At 47.4% G+C, this 19,890-nt stretch overlaps 1 protein-coding gene across 1 annotated transcript in view; it reads left to right on the top strand.

Moving 5' to 3' along the window:
* LOC309551579 (squalene synthase-like) overlaps positions 1–19,890 on the top strand; it is a 59,095-nt gene that overhangs the window by 34,751 nt on the left and 4,454 nt on the right. Inside the window, exons 6-7 of the mRNA XM_082252216.1 lie at positions 892–1,060; positions 4,027–4,179. Coding sequence (XP_082108342.1) covers positions 892–1,060; positions 4,027–4,179 — 322 coding nt within the window. The remainder of the gene's footprint in view (positions 1–891; positions 1,061–4,026; positions 4,180–19,890) is intronic.

Genomic DNA, 19,890 nt, shown 5'->3' with positions numbered 1-19,890 from the left:
AGTACAGAAACTACTTTTGGAAATCTGTGTGGCGACACAAAGTTGGTGTCGATTTGCACCAATTTGGATGGTGCAATTGCCATCAATTGGCTCGGATTTGACATGCGATTTCACATGTCAAACCGGACCAATGTGAACATGGGCTTAAGCATATTTACGGAGTATATGGGGGAGTTTCCTTAACTATGCCCTTTTCATTTAAAAAAAAAAAAATGGAAAATGCAGCGCGACCTAGAACAATAGATTTATTGCACTTTTTGATACATGGAATTTTTAATGTGGGAACAGTGGGTTCACAGCGAACCTGACATTTGTTTCACATACTTTGGGTTTTTTTTTTTTTTTTTTTTCTTGGTAGCACAGAATTTTGTTTACTTATGCTCTTTTAACCACTTCAAGTTAAGAACCTCCCACTATAAGCGCAATTTTAACACAGAATTCAGTGCGGAACTTTTTCTTCATGCTATATTTTTGGGTGGGTATTAAAAATGAATTAAACAACCGTGGGTGCCAGATGTGCTAAGTACGCCACTGGTAAGGCATCCCATCATGTGTGGTGTTGAAGTTTGCTCTTCCCCAGGACTAGCACCAATTCCAGAAGTTTGGTCCTTTAGCACTGAATAGGCTCCTCAGCTGACGGGTTCCTTTTTTTTAAACCTGAGTTTTCAGTTATTCCATGACCTTCCTATCCTCACCGCAGGGGTGTGGCCATCTAGACGATGGTATTGTCCAGAATTCTTCGTACATTGCTCTGAATCCTTTGGAAGGAAATATTGACTATTGCCTCTTACTTCCAGTGCTGTCTTCTGAGATACAAAGAGCTGTTTGTGGTGGAAAACAACCTACGATCAGCAGTTAATGTTTGTCGCTCTGTCTGTACCAGGTGTGGAGTAAATATGGCAAGAACTTGTCTGACTTTACCAAGCCAGAAAACATTGTGCCAGCCGTGCAGTGTCTGAATGAGCTCCTCACCAATGCCCTTCAACATATACCTGATGTCTTGCTGTACCTGTCCCGACTGCGAAACCAGAGCGTGTTCAACTTCTGCGCAGTCCCGCTGGTAAGTAGCCAAACTACTGTGAACATATTATGGTAGTGTTTTAAGTGATTTTGTAGTGGGTAAGAATGAATTTTCTTCAGATGGTCTTGTGTTCAACTGTAGCCCCACTACAGCATTTAAAAAAAAAATAATAATTCCCCCACAAAAGTTCAAATAAAAAAGCAGCTCCCACTGCAATGCTTGCCCTGTATCTGTTGCTGTCCCTCCATGACTAAGGTATTAAATATGGCTTGTGAAATTCTGCTATACCAATACCCCCATTCATTAGACTAAAATCACATACAACAGATTGGAGTTCATTGGCTATAGCAGCCTTTTATTAACCAAAACCTAAATTGCAAATAACGATAAATAACAACATGAATACATAGTGCATAAAGAAAATGGAGCCACAAGGTTCTAATAGGCATCAAAACCAAAGCACAGTACTTGCGTGCCACTTCTCAGGCCTCCAGCCGCAAAACCACCAGTTCACAAATACACATCCCACCACCACGGATCTGTACCTCAGACGGGTCCCTACACCGTACCTTTTGAGCCCATATTAACCTAAAAGGATCTTGCACCCCGCCAAACTCCATACCCGGCTTCTCACCACTTCTTATACCCAACACGGCATATCAACCACCAAATCTAGGGTGGGAAGCTGCTCTTTGCTGTCTGTCCTGAAACTGAAGACCACCCCCTCTGTTGGCTCAATCCTTCCTCCCAAACTCCTCCCTTCCAAAACTTTCCCCCAATCCAATTCACTGTACCTACTATATCAAACCCTTAACTTTCTTTGACCTTTCCTGTGTCCCAGTCCCTTTAACCCTTGTCACGCCGGGCCCTTCGTCTATTGTTTGGCTTCTTTGACTCCGGGCCTTTCTGACTCTTCACGCTGCAATCCAGTGCTGACCCTTTTCTGGGTTGGATAATGCCCAGCCTTCAGAGCCATATTTGGAAGTGGCGGTACTGAGTACCAGTGCATACCGGCCCACTTAAAGCACTGCCCAGCCTCATTCAACCCACTTCCTGTAACCTGAAGGCATCAAGGACCTGCCCGCTGATGTGTGGAAAGGGCCAGATGATTCTTACCCAAGATGGAATAAGGTGCACAGACCAAGTAAAGTGGCACCGTTCTTTGGTCAATTAGAAGTAACAAATGACACGTGGAGGACAGCAGCAAGGTGCTTACTTAACAGTTCCAAAATAATCTGGCATCAGAGTCTTGGTAACACAAGCAACTTGAGTACAACCGTTTTCAGCAACATTGGCAATTCTCTAAGTACAGTCCCAGAACTTAAGGTATCCATTTAATAATGCTTACCTTACAGAAGCAGCATCTAAGTGAAGCTGATGGCCAGAGCAGTGATGCAAGTGCACTTAGGGGATGGTAATAGCAAGATTTTTGTCCCACATAGCGGAGCCAGTTGCACTGTCCCTAACCAACAGGGACCCTGTCCCTACTCATCGCTCCTAACTGTCCCTGATTTCGAGGGCTTTATCACTGACTTGGAAAAAGTCCCTCTGTCCCTCCCTTTCCTCCTCATTTGTCCCTCATTTTTGTCTGATCTATATAGTTGCATATAAAATATATCCTTTTTACCTTTCAAAAAGTTTCCCAGTACTAAACCATTCATCCAATGCCTAAAAATGTCTGCATTTCAAAAGCCATTATAAAAGAATAGTAGTGTGGTAAAAAAAAGCACTTGTGGGTTTACCTAATCCTTCTCTGCCCCCCCCCCCCCCTTTTTTTCTTTCTTAAATTTTTAACTTAAGGGGCGTGTCCTATGCCTAAATACTTTTGGTGATAGGTGTCCCTCGTTCACATCTCAAAAAGTTGGGAGGTATGTTCTATCTACTTCATGAATGCATGCCAACTGCAGTGGGACAGTGCCATTCATTAGCATTGTCTCCTCTAAAGATGGCCACCGAGGTCCTCGGTGTTGCAGTGTCCAAGTCGGACAGCTACTTCCCTAATGACACCTACGGAAGGCTTCAGAAGTATAAAGCTTTACTCATCCCTCCATTACCTCTGCCAGCAGAACAGCCCTACCTACAGTGGGGACTATAAACTGCACCTGCCTACAGGTGGACTGAGCTCACTGGATAATGCTGCAGAGAACAGTGTCCAGGTCATTATGAGATGTCTGCAGAATTTAGGTCCTGCCCATCCCTAGAGGATAAAGTGGAAAAAAAGAGGAGCTTTGCCATCACGTGACCCAACCAAAGAATAAGTAAATGTAGGTATGTAAAATGTTTAAATTGGTGGGGGTAAGGAATGCTTTTTGCGAATTGATGTAATGGTTACATTTTACATTGTGTAGGCAGTTAATGCAGTATTGATTATGATTGGTAAATGTAATCTTAAAGCAAAACATCAGTCCCGCTCTGTACCGGCTCTACCCATGCCGTCATTATTGCGCATGCTCAGATGTGCCAAGGATTTGGATCCTGACCGAGCCCATCTGCACATGCATGGGTGATTTTCTGTGCATGCGCAAAGATGGGGGCAGGTTTGGGAAGAAGGGTGAAGGTTCATCCTAAAAATACAAATACTTTAAGCACCTGATTGCTATCCGGCTCCTGTCATTCCAATACAACAAACTCAAACAGAGGTGAGGTCAGTTCTAGGAGCCAATCAGGGGCTGCTACAATGCGTATGTGCTGACAGATGACAAGCGCAGAGCTGATGACTTATCGGTGTGTTGTTGCTCTTTTACTACCCAATTCTTTTGCTGAAAAGTGGTGTTGCCCTCATTGTTGTGCTGTGTATAGTATAGGTGTATGGATTGCAAAAAGTGGTTTCTTGTCCTAATCAGCAGGCAGGGGTTGTGTTCTAGACATTCTTGACCAACCTGTTCTTAACGGCTGTGAAGATCAAGAACCTGGCTTTACAGTCTGTCTGTACCTAGACCAAAAACCTGGAACAGTCATGTGTGTATTGCTGAACCATAAATGTTTTCCGCGTGTGTGCATTTTAGATGATGGCTATCGCTACATTGGCTGCCTGCTACAACAACCAGCAAGTGTTTAAAAGAAAGGTGAAGATCCGGAAGGGCCAGGCTGTGACTCTGATGATGGACACTACAGATATGCAGGCTGTAAGAGCCATCACATGTCAGTATGTGGAAGAGGTATGGATGTCTTTTGTTTTTTTAAATCCTTGGGAAGGATTATTTACAGTTAAGTTGTTTGCTTTAAGGCAGATATTAAGCGGTTTGTATTAGACTGACTCAAATTTACCTTGTTTTGCCATGTGTATGGGTTTTTTCTCTTGTACCTTCCTGTAGTGAGAAACGCCTTTTACTATTCCCTGTAAAATACCCACCAGGCCTATGAAATTGTTGCTGGGGCAGCTGCAGTGACACCTGTAGGGAGCTGCTGGGTAAAATGGGTCCTCTGTCCTCTGTCCTTTGCCTTAAACTCCATAAGAACTTCAGCCCTCTGACACACTAGATTGAGTGAACAAACCATGCAATACCACAGAAAATCACTGAAAGTAATGTAGCACGACCCCCCCCCCCTTGAGGACTGCTGGTTAGTGGAAGATCCTCTGCACTCACCTGACCCTGAGAAGCCTCCAACCCGCTAGGCACTATAGGTTCAGACATTTCAGAAGTGTCCTCCAAAAATACACTGATACAATAAAATACCAGTTTGATTGTTTACTGGGATAAAAAGGTAAATCAAACAACTTAATAAGAACAAACAGGATTCTGGAACCACAAATATTAGTGTCACTCCATTAAACCCCAATTAATAGGAAAAGGAGCTCAAACGGACACTGCAGGAACAGATACTTAAAGTATTCTATTCTAGAAGTGAGAGTGACTGAAGTAATTTTTTACTTTAACTGTCACGGCTATGATTGAATGTATTAATCATGAACCTTGCTTAACTTCTACTAAAATCAGAACTGGCAATATCCCATGCTTATCTATCTAATGAGCCTCTATCATCATGTCAGTGGGTCCCCTTTAAGAATTGTGAGTAATGAAGTTCCTGCTCTAGCAAGGCCTTGCAGAATCTTTGCTGGCAGTTGGAGCTCTTTATCACTCTTCAGTGTGATTTTTGTAATCCAAGTGTAGTGGTGTCTATAAGATTCTATCTGCTGTCAGTGTATGATGGATGCAGGTTTTATACTTGCAATTTCAGATGTCACCAGGCACTCTTGCACAGCAGCAGCATCCACAGGTGACTATCCCGTCCCCCCGGGCGGAATATCTTCTCATGATGCTGCGTCACTGGGAAGGTTTGACTCTCACTCTCTAACTGCCGGTTAGTTAGTTCAGCGTTACCTGCTCTACACTCAGCTCAACTAGATCCGTCACCTCCCTGTGACTCCCAGTCTCTGCACCGCTGAGGATGGTCTCCGCTCTCTCTAGGCCGCACTCTCAGACCTCCGTTACTGACTGTTTTCTCCAGCACCTCTCAGCTCGATCCGTCCTTCACGGATCCCAGAAGCAAGAGTGCGCGCTCAGCCCTGCCCAGCAGTATATCCCCTCTCCCATGATCCTTTACACTCCCATAGCTCCCTGGGAGTATAGTCCCTCCTGCCATCCATGTAACAATTCACCTTCCTCACCAGACTATATCTCCCACAATCCAATTCATCCATTTCCGGAGAAAGCCGATCCTTCTCATAAACTCTTAAAGGAGCACTCCAGTTGCATTAAACAGTAACTGAGTTATATATATTCATGCCATATATACATATACAGTAGTCCCAGCTTGGCTACATCCTCCCTCCACTTGAAGTTCTTTGGTCCCCAAAGATGGAGTAATTTCCCCTTAATGAGAATCAAAACAGATTATAGTCTGTAAGAAGAGTCAAGTCAATAACCCTGAATAGAATTTTTAAAGTAGTGGATAACTGATCAATAATATAACTCTCAACTGACTATGCAAAGCATTAGAGAAAGCTGAGTCACTCTCACAACAGGCCAGTAATAAATTAGTGGCCCACCTAATAGTGTCAGCTGGTGGAGCAGGGTCATCTTCCACCAAAAGTTCAGTGGAAGAGGTCAGTGCTTGATTAAGACGTTGAGTAGTTTCAATAAGCTGTAAGACTCTGGTACCTTCGGTACCCTTCCAGCCCATTTCTTCTGCATTTCGTCCCACCTTTTCAGCTAGGTGGAACGCATATAGCTACCTGTCCCTTTAAATCTCATGACGTCATCACTAGGCGCCGCTCTGAGCGGCTATTTCAATCGCCGGCTTTCACTCACAAGGTGTTCGTGCAAACCGCTTGTTACACAGCCTTGTCTGACGCTGCCGAAGCCTCCAGCTATTTCCTGTATCTCGCTACTGATCCTGTATCTCGCTACCTGATCCTTATCTCATTACTGGACCCCTCATCTCTCTAAACCAACTAGTGATAAGTACCCCACAGGGGATTCCTTCCTATCAACTTACACTATCTACTCTTGCATACTAAAGACTGTTGCTATCTATGCATTACTATTTCTATCATCTGCACTGTTACATAGATTGCTAGCTCTTGAGTCTACTACCATCTATATCCTTGCACTGAGTTAACAATTCCTGTACACTTCATCTGCTGTCCCCTACCACCTGTTATTGTACATGATTGCTAACCTATCTGCATACTCTCTATCACCATCTGCTAACACTCCAGAACATTACTATTGAGTGCCTATCATTGCTATCACTACTCACGCCTGTCCTTTCAGCACATCACCTCTATACTATTGTATACAACCTATCACTCCAGGAACATCTTATCTGAGTGTCTGTATATTTGCATGGTGAGGCAGGCTGGGCCACAATGATGAGTCTGGAGAGTTGGATATGGTAATTCAACACATCTCTACACGACTACTGAGTGGATATTCTGCAGCTGCAAATCCAGTTTACTAAACAAACGCCGGAGCGTTACATAAGCTCACCTGGGCTCTCTCCAAGGGTATTGCAAGTAAGCCTTTTTGGAGGATGACTTTCTATTCTAAGTCTAGAAGATATGTTTTCACTCAGTTCAGGCTCTGGCTCCAGTCCCCATGAACTACATCCTGGCTGTGGCTCTTCCAACTTATCAGATGCATCTCTGATCTTCCACTGAAGGTAACATCTGGCCTCCATCCACAATAGGTGTCTACATTTTCTTCAAGGAGAGGACCAGGGCCTTCAGCATTGAACAATTCAGGGCTGAATGGTGAAGGGACAACTGGAACCTTTTCAGGACATGCTATGTCCAACTGTTCAACAAACTCTGTCCCAAGTTTTCTGAGCATCCCTTTCCACAGTCAAGACAGGGTTCCCTGAATCCTTAGATTTTTGTAAGTCTCTCTTTTGTACGTCTCTCTCCAGGACATTACTATGCCCACCCAGGTCAGGTTAGAGACACAGGAAGTTAATGCACACTAACTCCATAGGTCCTTGACTTCGCAGATGGCCCATTGCAGCAGCTCTATGTGGTAGAGTCTTCCTCTGAGTGCACCGAATACAAGAATGGCAATAACTTTCCACTTCTTTCCTCATGAAAGGCCAATAGAACAATAGATCCCTGACCAACTTGAAAATTCAGTTCGGCCCCAAGTGCCCATGAGCAACATGAAGGGCTGTTAGCACAGTCAACTGATGCTTCTCCAGCAAGAACAATTGTTGAACCCCATCTGCCCCTTCTGTAGGGCACATATGATAGACAATCTCATCTTCCATCTTGTCCCAGTCCTTGTAAATTACTCTGGCCCCTCCAATTGGGCTATCCAGTAAGATTTTGGGATCTCCTAAATTTAGTGCTGCTTTCACTAGTGCACCCAGGGGGTCCTCCTTTCTGATCCCCCCCCTCATATCCTCTTTTGTTAACTGAGGGAGCTCCAGACATTCGCACCTGAGTTAAATCACAGTAGCAACTAGGCACCCCCGCCGGAGAGACTCCCACAGCATTAGCTCCAGTAGCTCCTTTGTCGGTATCTTACTCCTTGACATGCAGCTTGAACTTCTTCGGAGGTCAGGTACACCCGGTCACTTTTTTCTCCATTTGAGGAATGAGGTCATCTGGATAAGGCATCTGCATCCAGATTCCCCTTCCCGGGTCGATACTTTAGGCTAAACTGGAACTCTGATATCCAAGCACCGATGTCCAGTGGCATCTAGTGTAGCCGTAGTTGGCAAATAAGTCAACGGATTGTTGTCTCTCCACCACAAAGAAGGCTCCATACAGATAGTCTTGCAGCTTGTCCACCACTGCCCTCTTGAGGGCCAGATACTCCAACGTGTGTGTGTGTATAGGGTAATTCTTCTCGGAGGGCGTCAAACTACGGCTCACATAGGCCACAGGATGTAGTCTTCCTTCATTCTCCTGATACAGCACTCCGCCCAGTCTGTCCTGACTGGCATCAACAAGCAACTCGTACGGTTTTGCCGGGTCAGCGTAGGCCAATACAGGGGCTCTGGTAAGACTCTCCTTCAACTTCCAAAAGGCTTGCTCACACCTGGCATTCCACTGATTTTTGAATAGACTCTCTAGACCCTCTAGGTCCCTTTTGAACGTGGTTCTTTGACACTTGGTTGCAAACCTTCTTTGTCAGTTTCCTTCTGTAACAACTCATTCAAAGGCTTGACTATCTGAGCAAAATTCTTAAGGAATCTTCAGTAATATGAGCAGAACCCCAAGAAAGATCACAGCTCAGTCACCGTCCTTGGTCTGGGCCAAGTAGAAACAGCCTCTAACTTCTTTGTGTGAGTAGCCACCCTGTCTGCTGAGACCATGTGCCCCAAATAGGTGACAGACGTCTGATAGAACTGGCACTTCTCCAGAGCCAACTTTATTCCTTCTTCATAAAGCCTCTGGAAGACCTTCTCAAGACGAGCTTCATGTTCTTCCAACGTTCTGCTGAACACAATGTCAACCAAATACACAAGGACTTCAACCAGATTCATGTCACCCATAGTATTCTCCACTAATCTTTGAAAAGTAGCTGGGGCACCTGTCAATCCTTGTGGCATCCGGTCAAATTCAAAGAAACCCAACGGGCTAATGAAAGCAGTCTTCTCTCTATCATCAGGGTGCATGGGTATCTGGTAGTAGCAACTCTTCAGGTCCAGCACACAGAACCACTTGGCTCCTGACAAACATTGCAAGGCATCTTCAATTCTGGGAGTTGTATACTGGTCAGAGGATAGTCCGGCAATTCAAGGTTCGGTAGTTAATGCACATCCTAATAGCTCCATTAGCTCCATTCTTCTTCCGAACTACTACAATGGGAGAAGCATATGGGCTATGGGACTCCCTGATAACTCCAGACTTCAATTCAGCCAGCTGTTCTCGAAGGTCTTCCAAATCACTCAAAGGGATCCGCCGAGCTCTCTCATGGAAGGGTTTATCCTCACTCAGCCGGATTCTATGCTGAGCGCTCTTTGCACATCCTACATCAAAATCGTTCTTTGAGGGAGTTTTTTTTGCCAGTGATGTTCCTAATGCTGACAGGAACTTCCCCCTCCAGTTCTCCACAAGGCCTTTGTGGGGACTGTTTCTGGGACCAGTTCCAGCCCAGTGTCTTCTCCCAGGGGATTGCCTTCAAACATCACAAAGGGACCCGGCTGATCCCAAGACAGCTTGACTTTGGCTTTCATACATGTGATTTCACCTGGCTGCAACACCCGCTCCCGAGTGTCCAGTCGCCATAGCTTCCCCACTCCTTCAGCTGGGGCCTTCTGTTCCTGTATCACCCGCTGAAAAGCCTTCCTTAGTTGAGGGTGTACTTCAACTGGTGAACCTTTTTAAGGCCAAGGGGGTAAGCATTCTTCTCACCAGTTCTGTATTGGTCCCAATGATCAAAGAATTCTGTTTATTTTACTCCAGGGAGTCGAGGGCACACCACCGCTAGAGCATCGAAGACCTCCATCTTCTCATCTGCTGATGGGTTGAAAGCAGTTTTCACAGGTATATACCCATCATAGGGGAACTTCTGGTGTCCAAGCCCCCAAATTCCCAACTCCTCCAGCTTGCACAGTGGAATATGTTTCAGATGCTTGTCACAGAAGTCTCTATACAACAGTGTCACTTGAGCTCCTGTGTCTAACAAAGCCATAGTATAGACTCCTTCCACTTGCAGGGAGACCGGAGAGGGTCCCACCCACTTCTTGGGCATCCTCCCCTCTGTAGCGGTGAATAATCGATGTGCGATTTGGCGCAGCCCTTTCCAGCCTTCTGGGTGTGTCTACTGCAGGCATTACTGGAGTGGACCTGATGGGAGAAACTGTTCTCTCATTTCACATCCAGATATGTCCTTCCCAGGGAAATCAGCAGTCTGCACTTCTACTGATTTCATGATGGGAGACCAGGTCCTCTTCTTCCTTGATGGAGAAGATGCACTGACTCCCTGTGTCTTTTCACCCAACCCAGGCCCCCCCCTGTAAACTAAGTGTAGAGGGGGAGGACTGGCAGAGGACCCCGTGCCGTTGTTTTACTAGTGCTGGAACTCTGATCTCAGGATGCTCAGTTGGCTCCTTCACTGAGGTCCCCTGAAGTTTTCCGCCTTCTTGGCAAAGAAGAATTTCTGCAAAGCTTTCAACAGTTCCTCCTAACACTTCAGGACTAAGTCCCCGCTTGGGGCATTTGGCCTGAAAATGTCCAACTTCTCCACACTCAAAACACCCCCCCGTCAAAACACCTATCTCGGAACAGTGAAAGATTCAACCCCTTAAGATTCTTCTTCGGTTCTTGAATTCTTCCCTGCACCTCCATGACTTGCATCAAGGTCTGGCACATCTGAGTTTGGGCCTGTGCCACCTTAATCATTTACTCTGTGGAACATGAATTCTATTCAGCCTTTTTCTCTGACGCTCATTGACAGACGTAGCCCTCTTTGATTAACATCAAATTGGGTTATGCTGCCCTCTACAGGAGTAGGACTAGGCAGAAAGAAAACGTTCTGGCTCCACCTTAGGGGCAGTCCCAGAGGGTATATCCTCTTCCTGTCTGCTACAGGAAATCATTTTTTTTCTGTCTAGTCAGGAGTAAGGACCGAAGTTCCTTGCTGGGATCTTTGGTCCTGGCAACATTTTTTAGAAAAAATTTTTTAGGTAGCTTTTTCTCCAGTTTTCCTGTGAGATCTTCAAGCAAATCACGCCGGATCTGGGCGACGGGCTGGATGTTGAGATCCAGTGGTCACCCCAGCCGGCCTACGAGCGCGCGCAGACCATAGCTCCTCGCTGGGTCGGCCGCGACACATTCAAGTAAGTATGCTGGAGCCGGGCGACGGGCTGGATGTTGAGATCCAGTGGTCACCCCGGTTCAGCCTACGAGCGTGTGCAGACCATAGCTCTGCGCTGGGTCGGCCGCGACATAGTCCCATGGACGGGGACTGACCCTGCGAGTTAAACGTCTCGCTTGGACGCCAAGAACCAGCAGAGTCACGGCGTCCGTATTGGTCGACAGCCCCCCACCTCGGTGGAGAGGGTACTGTGAAGAGAGGGTGCCCGTCAGTTCCGGTATGGTGAGTAGATGTTCCCCCTTCCCCCCTGTGGGGTTCTTTGGGATACGGGCCCCTCTGTGTATGGTCGGATCCTTTTCTGACATTTAAGGTTCCCCCTCTAGCCTATGACATGTTCACTTATCTCCCTGTGATAGTGTGATCTGGTGGGAGCTGACACTCCAGCAGGCTGGGTCTGGGAGCTGATGCTCCATGAGCCTTGGTTTGGGAGCTGACACTTCAGCAGGCTGGGTTTGGAAGCTGACACTCCAGCAGGCTGGGTTTGGAAGCTGACACTCCAGCAGGCTGGGTTTGGAAGCTGACACTCCAGCAGGCTGGGTTTGGGAGCTGACACTCCAGCAGGCTGGGTTTGGGAGCTGACACTCCAGCAGGCTGGGTTTGGGAGCTGACACTCCAGCAGGCTGGGTTTGGGAGCTGACACTCCAGCAGGCTGGGTTTGGGAGCTGACACTCCAGCAGGCTGGGTTTGGGAGCTGACACTCCAGCAGGCTGGGTTTGGGAGCTGACACTCTAGCAGCCCTGGTTTGGGAGCTGACGCTCCATGAGGCTTGGTTTGGGAGCTGACGCTCCATGAGCCTTGGTTTGAGAGCTGACACTCCAGCAGCCTTGGTTCTCCAGCAGATTTGATCCAAGGAGACCTGGTTCGATTTACTATAGTAAAGTATAAGACATCCAGGGCAAAGGAGGTAATAGGCAAGCACCTACCTTATACTGAGAGCTATCGCCATGCTCCCGCAGGCCGACAGGCCGCCGCCAGCCTTTTCAGAGCCGTTTACAGGCCGCTGCACTGGAGGAGCCATGCTAGATCGGCAGTCCGCCGCCATTTTGCTGTAGACCGCACGTCTGCATTGTCTACACAGGCCGCCGTAGGTCACGCAGGCCGCCATTTTTTCGTAGCCTGGTGTCTCCTGCATGGGGTCGGCCATGTTTGATGTGCCCAGCCGACCTTGTGGAGTAGCTGGGAGCGCCGGAAGGCGTGCACAGGGGGCGGAGCCACTTCCTTTTACCCGGGAAAGCGAGTACAGGACTTCCCAGTCTGCATAGGACAACACTGACAGACAGTTTGATAAAAAACTTCTCTGCATCAGGTGGTGAGCCCTTGGGGTCTCTCTCTCTCTCTGTGGGGGTCCAAAGCAGGTACGCTGAGGGGCGCTATTGCGCTGGGGGATTACAGATATAAAAAAAAAAATATGTAGATTTTTATTTTTCACATTTTTTACTGGCAGTGTCCTGGATTAGCATGGACCCTGCCACACATCTATCTCCACCTGATCCCCTCGAGTGGCTGCAGGACCCTCCAGTTCCCCACTTACTAGTGATGCATTTTCAGCGGTTGTGGAGTCTTTACTCTATCCCGGGTGGAAGTGGCCTGTCAGGGATGGGGCGCAAGGAAGCGACCCCCGCCTACCCCTAAATTCATTCTGAACCTGTCACTGCAAGTGCAGGTCCTTCATCTGGGGCTAGTGTCTCAGGTACTGTCTCCTCAGACAGTGAGGAGGGCGTTTTGGCATCCGCCATAGCCCAAGAAGAGGCGTTGGTGAACGCACTAATTGTGAGACTGAGATCCCTTTTGGTACTAATAAACGGACCAAAATGGCGAAAGTGTTTTCTTTTGCCCAAATGTATTGGTAATAGCATTAAAGACGAATGGGGTCATCCAAAACTAACCCCTGTTTTTTTCCAAACGCATTATTAGGCGTTATCCGTTTGAGGAATTCCTCCTCAAGATATGGAAAGTGCCACCTGTGGTGGATTTACCAATTTCCAGATTAAATAAAGCTACGGTTATCCCATTGGAGGACGCTCCGTCCTTTAGGGATTCGGTGGATCGTAAGGTGTAAGCTGTGTCTCGTGCCATCTTTTCCTTGATTGGGTCAGCTTTTTAGACCAGTGATTGCAATTGGTTTGGTTTGACAAACATTGACAGAATGGACCAAGTTGTTATGCCGGGACTTAGAGGGGAGAAGCATCCCCCCGGCAGTATCAGACCTGCTGGAGCAGATGATACAAGGGCTACAGTTTGTCTGTGACGCTACTCTGGACGCCACTCCATTGTTGGGGCGGGCATCAATTTCAGCAGCCGTCCTCAGGCGTGTACTGTGGCTAGGGTGTTGGTCGGCGGACCAAGGTTCCTAAAACTTTGGCTAATCTCCCTTTTCAGGGGGATCGCCTATTTTGGGGACACCTTAGATGAGATTATCAAGAATCTCACTGGAGGCAAGAGTACGTTTTTTGCCACAGAGCACTAAGGGTAAGGGACCTCGTCAGAGACAGGGGGCCTTCCTTTTCCGCTCATAAGAGATTCTTTTCGCTCCGCTGAGACGGGCGATAAAGCTAAAGCCCTCCAAAACTCCTTCAGGAGGTTTTCAGGGGGCGCTGGTCGGGCAAACAAGAGTTTGGCTCTTCCAGACCTGAAGATAAGACTATTAAAGCCTGAAAGTGCGCCCCCACCCATACTTGGGGTGGGGGGGATGTCTTTGCCGGTTTCCGGATCCATGGCTTTCCAGAATCCCGGACAATTGGGTTCGCGAAGTCAGTAGGTCAGGTTACAAGATCGAGTTTCTATCTTTCCCACCGGTGCGATTCTTCCCCTCCAAGATCCGACTATCCCCGGATCGCCTAGAAGCTTTGCGGGGGCGGTCACGGATTTAATGCAACAAGGCCACGTTCCTTGGACAGAGCGTTTTACAAAGGTTTTATTCGAACCTTTTCACAATACCAGAAAAGAGGGCAAGGTGCGTCCAATTCTGGACTTAAGAGCACTTAATCTTTTTGTCAAGGTACAAAAATTCAAGATGAGTCCATTCGCACAGTAGCGGCCTCCCTGCATCAGGGGCATTTTCTGGCGTCCATAGACATCTAGGATGCCTATCTTCACATTCCTATGTACGCAGGACATCAGCGTTTCCTGCGTTTTTCCGTAAAGAGAACCATTATCAGTTTGTGGCGTTACCCTTTGGTCTCGCCTCGGGTCTTCACAAAGGTGTTGGCCCCAGTGTTGGCGCTGTTGCGGCAACGAGACATATCGATTCTAGGTTACCTAGACGATCTTCTGCTTCGTGCAGAGTCTCCGCAGACTCTGTTGCTAACTTAGAGATCACCATAACCTCTTTGCAAGAGTTCGGGTGGCTGGTGAACTTACAGAAGTTTTCTCTGGTTCCCACCAGGAGGCTGGAATATCTGGGTCTAATTTTTAGACGCATCCAGGGCAAAAGTGTTTCTCCCTGTGGAGAAACTCCAGAAGATTCTATCAACGATTCAGTCGTACGATCTGACAACTGGCCTTCCCTTCGGACTTGCATGAGTCCTGGGTTTGATGGTGGCTTCTTTTGAAGCAGTATCATTTGCCCAGTCCCATACCCGAATCCTTCAAAAAGAAATTCTTCTCAAATGGATTCGGAATCCAGATTCCATGGACAATCGGATCCGACTGAGCGAGCGGACCAGGAAGTCTCTGGTCTGGTGGCTTCGCTCTCTGATGCTCAGCAGGGGAAGTCATGTCTTCCAATAGATTGGACGATTTTCACCACGGATGCCAGTCTATCCGGGTGGGGAGGAATTCTCGGCAAATTATCCGCTCAGGGGCTTTGGTCCCTGGAAGAGTCCAGGTTACCGATAAATGGATTGGAACTGAGAGCGATCAGACTTTGTCTGATTCACTGGACCGAGCAGCTCCAGGGCAGCCTGGTTCGGATCCAGTCGGACAATGCCACAGCAGTGGCTTATGTCAATCATCAAGGGGGCACCAGGAGTGTCCTGGCGGCCATAGAAGTGGCCAGCATTCTTCGTTGAGCGGAACGATTGTTCCAGCTCTCTCTGCGGTATTCATTCCGGGGGTGAATTGGCAGGCAGATTATCTCAGCCGTCAGATTCTGGATCAAGGGGAATGATCTCTTCATCCAGAGGTATTCCACCAACTGTGCTTCCGTTGGGGCACCCCGAATGGGATCTGTTGGCATCTCGGCTCAACAGGAAAGTGCGGAGGTTTGTGGCTCGCTCCCGCGAGCCTCTAGCAGACGCCGCGGACACGCTGATCGCCCCGTGGGGGCAGTATCAGCTACTGTATGCCTTCCCTTCTCTCAAGTTGATGCCGAAGCTTCTTCGCAGGATAGAGGTGGAGGGAATCCCAGTTATCCTGGTAGCTCAGGACTGGCCTAGTCGGGCCTGGTACGCCGACCTGGTCAGGCTGGTCGCAGACGTTCCTTGGCGACTTCCTCTCAGGGAGGATCTGCTGTCGTAGGGACCGATCTTCCATCCTGCTTTACGATCGCTGGCTTTAACGGCCTGGCTATTGAGACCCAGGTGCTGAAGGACAAGGGATTGTCAGCTTCAGTTATTCCTACTCTAGTTAAAGCAAGAAAAGAGACTTCCAGAAAAATATATCATCGCACATGGAAGTCTTAGATTGCGTGGTGTGAATCCCTTGGGTTCCCTCCACGTTGTTATTCGGTGGGCCGAATATTGGCCGTTCTGCAACAGGGGGTTGAGCAGAAGCTGGCCTTGAGTGCTATCAAGGGTCAGGTTTCAGCATTAGCAATCTTCTTTCAAAAGCTTTTGGCTACTCATTCCTTGGTGCGGAATTTCATCCAGGGGGTGCGACACCTGGCTCCGCCAGTGCGCGCACCTTTACCACCCTGGGATCTTAAATTGGTGCTGTCGGTTCTTCAGAAACCTCCCTTTGAAGATATCAGGGAGATTCCCTGGCTTACTTTATCCCAGAAGGTGGCCTTCTTGGTGGCTATCACTTCTGCATGCAGGGTGTCAGAACTGGCTGCATTATCCTGTTGTTCCCCATATCTGGGGGTTCATAGGGATAAGGTTGTTCTTCGTCCGAATCCATCCTTCCTTCCTAAGGTGGTTTGAGTTCCATTTGAATGAGGACATGGTATTGTCTTCCCTGTGTTCTAAGCCCAGGCATCCTCGAATTCGCGTTGCATTCCTTGGATGTGGTTCGGGCGATCGGGGGATACTTGAATACTACGGATTCATTTCATAAGACGGATTCACTGTTTGTGATCACGCATGGCCCTAAGAAGGGGTTGCCTGTTTCTGCCGCGACCATTTCTAGATGGATCAGACAGACGGTGGTATAGGCTTATTCTATTTAAGGGTCGGGATCCCCCGTTCCCTGTTTAGGCGCACTCTTACTCGGGCGCTTAGTGTTTCCTGGGCCTTCCGCCATCAGGCGTCAGTGGTTCAGGTTTGCAAGGCGACTACTTGGTCATCGGTTCATACCTTTTACAATATTGTATAAGGTTTATGTGAGGGCATCGTCAGATGCCTCTCTTTTGGCCGCAAGGTTCCTGCAGGCCGCTGTTTGAGGAGACTGTTGGTCTACCTCGAGGGTTTGTTGGGTAGGTCTCATCTGTTTGCTCGATGAGTCCCTTGATACTTCTGGTTGGCTCCGGTTGGGCCTTCTGGATTTTGATTTCTGTTCCCACCCCTCATTTGTGGCACTGCTTTGGGACGTCCCAATTTGATGTTAATCAAAGAGGACTACGTCTGTCAATGAGCGACAGAGAAAAATGGATTTTTGTAAGATCTTACCGTAAAATCCTTTTCTCTTAGCTCATTGACAGACGTAGTACCCACCCCTCTATCATTGAATTGGGTTGGGTTAAATTCTCTGACACTGCTTTGTGACAGAACTGATTTCCTGTAGCAGACAGGAAGAGGATATACCCTCTGGGACTGCCCCTAAGGTGGAGCCAGAACGCTTTCTTTCTGCCTAGTCCTACTCCTGTAGAGGGCAGCATAACCCAATTTGATGTTAGCTCATTGACAGACGTAGTCCTCTTTGATTAAGAGAAAAGGATTTTATGGTAAGATCTTACAAAAATCCATTTTTTTCTTTTCTACAGGGTTTTCAATGACCTAAATCCAGTATCCACCTCACTCTCCATCTGAGAGACTGTTCTCCACCCAAGCTAAATGGGCAGAGGCCCTCTCTTTCCACCCTTTACTGCTCAACAGCTCTCTGACGCCTTGGCTCTTTTCTTCCAGCAAGGCCTCCTCTTCTTTCCCCTCCCTCATCAACTCAGGATAGGTAGGGGTGGTCCAGACTCCTTTTTAGTAACAGTTTTAGGATGATAGGGTGGTTAGGCCGAGCCCCTTGCAGCACCCTGTCCATCCGCACTTGATCAGCATCTTTAGGGTCTATGCCCTTTAACAGGATCTGGTGCAACATCTTGTCCACCCAATAATCTCTCTTCCCGTTGCTGGTGGGTATGATTAAACTTGTAGAACAGAGCTTAGTTTTTTTTTTTTTTTTTTTTCCACTCGTCCAAAGACAGCAAACAAGGCATCTAAGTAGTCTTTAGCCGTACAGTTTTTGTTGCCCATCCTCAGGTTTCTAATCACTGCAGCAGCTGGGGCCCTCAAACTCTCACTGAGCCGCTGTCTCTTCACTGCTTCGGCATTACTGCACTCTTCCACAGACTTGGTGGCCTGGCTCATCCAACTCTCAAAGTCCTCTTCTCCTGTGGGAGTGGGTAGTTGGCCAGAGAAGAACTGCAGCTGCCTGTAACTCTGTCCAGTGCCATTTGAGCCATTCTTGACCAGGCTGTCAATTAGATGGCTCATATCTGCATAAAAAGCAGGGGGAGCTCCTAATCCATTGGCATCGCCTCTCACAAGGCCGGTGTTCCGTGAGAATTACCTACCCGTGAGAAAAACCTACCCTCGTCACTTCCGGTTGCACGGCACTGTATGTAACACGAGCAGTTACATTAAAACAGCTGTGCTGCAATATCACTCATCTCCGCTCCTTTCCCTGTCACTTCCCTGCTCTCGCCTAGTAAATATAAAAGCGGCGGCGGCTGTATGAAAAGATAAATCACGGAGCCGCCAGCCGCTTTCATATTTAATAGCCGAGAGCAGGGAAGTGACTGGGACAGGAGCGGAGATGAGTGATATTGCAGCACAGCTGTTTTATGTAACCCCCACATAGGTAGGTTTTTTTCACGGACACCGTGCTCGTTTCATACTAGTGCGCTTGCGCACTAGTCTGATTCTCAGCTGCTCCATTAGGTATCCGGGGCTATGAGCATGCGCACTGCTGCGCTGCTCAGCTGTTCCTCGCCGGAAGTGACGAGGGTAGGTTTTTCTCACGGGGTAGGTAATTCTCACGTTACACCGGGACTGGCTGGTGAGGGTGGTGATCCTCCCTCTAACATCTTCTTCTCTAGCTGAAAAACACTTGGGCCAGAATTCCCTCATTCATTGTCATCTATTCTTCCTGGAAGCATTGGTATGTCTTCTCGCCATTCTAGCAGTACTTGAACGACATCCAACTCGTCGTCTGGGCATCTAACAAATAAACCCTCTGATCTGGGCCAAAGTTTTCATCCACCGCCGAATCGCCTTTTCTGTGCACTCATTCCAAACGACCTCCAGGATGATACAATTGGGACCGTCCCGAGGCTCTGGCGATGTCAAGTTCATGGCCCTTCCTGGAATTGGCTCATAAAGGGGTGTACTCTACTCAGGGCTGGAGTGGCGAAGAGGATTCTGAATGAGCCCCCAAATAGCATGACCTGCTTGAGGGCTGCTAGTTAGTGGAAGATCATCTGCACTCACCTGACCCTGATAAGCATCCAACCTACTAGGCACTATAGGTTCAGACATTTCAGAAGTGTCGTCCAAAAATACACTGATACAATAAAATACCAGTTTGATTGTTCTTATTCAGTTGTTTGATTTACCTTTTTTATCCCAGTAAACAAACACGATTCTGGAACAACAAATATTAGTGTCAATCCATTAAACCCCAATTAATAGGAAAAGGAGCTTAAAAGACTGACAATGCAGGAACAGATACTTAAATCATTCTCACTTGTTGAATAGAATACTTTGTTGATTAAGTAATTATCCATTTTAACTGTCAGGGCTATGATTGAATGTACAGTGGGTACGGAAAGTATTCAGACCCCCTTAAATTTTTCACTCTTTGTTATATTGCAGCCATTTGCTAAAATCATTTAGGTTCATTCTTCTTCCTCATGAATGTACACACAGCTCCCCATATTGACGGAAAAACACAGAATTGTTGACATTGTTGCAGATTTATTAAAAAAACAAAAATTGAAATATCACATGGTCCTAAGTATTCAGACCCTTTGCTGTGACACTCATATATTTAACTCGGGTGCTTTCCATTTCTTCTGATCATCCTTGAGATGGTTCTACACCTTCATTTGAGTCCAGCTGTGTTTGATTATACTGATTGGACTTGATTAGGAAAGCCACACACCTGTCTATATAAGACCTTCCAGATCACGTCAGAGCAAATGAGAATCATGAGGTCAAAGGAACTGCCTGAAGAGCTCAGAGACAGAATTGTGGCAAGGCACAGATCTGGCCAAGGTTACAAAAAGATTTCTGCTGCACT

This window comes from Pelophylax lessonae (assembly GCF_965119305.1).
Source record: "Pelophylax lessonae genome assembly, chromosome: 3".
NCBI classification, from domain to species: Eukaryota; Metazoa; Chordata; class Amphibia; order Anura; family Ranidae; genus Pelophylax; species Pelophylax lessonae.
The sequence above is the reverse complement of the archived record's forward strand: the minus strand, read 5'-3'. Positions and strand labels throughout refer to the sequence as shown.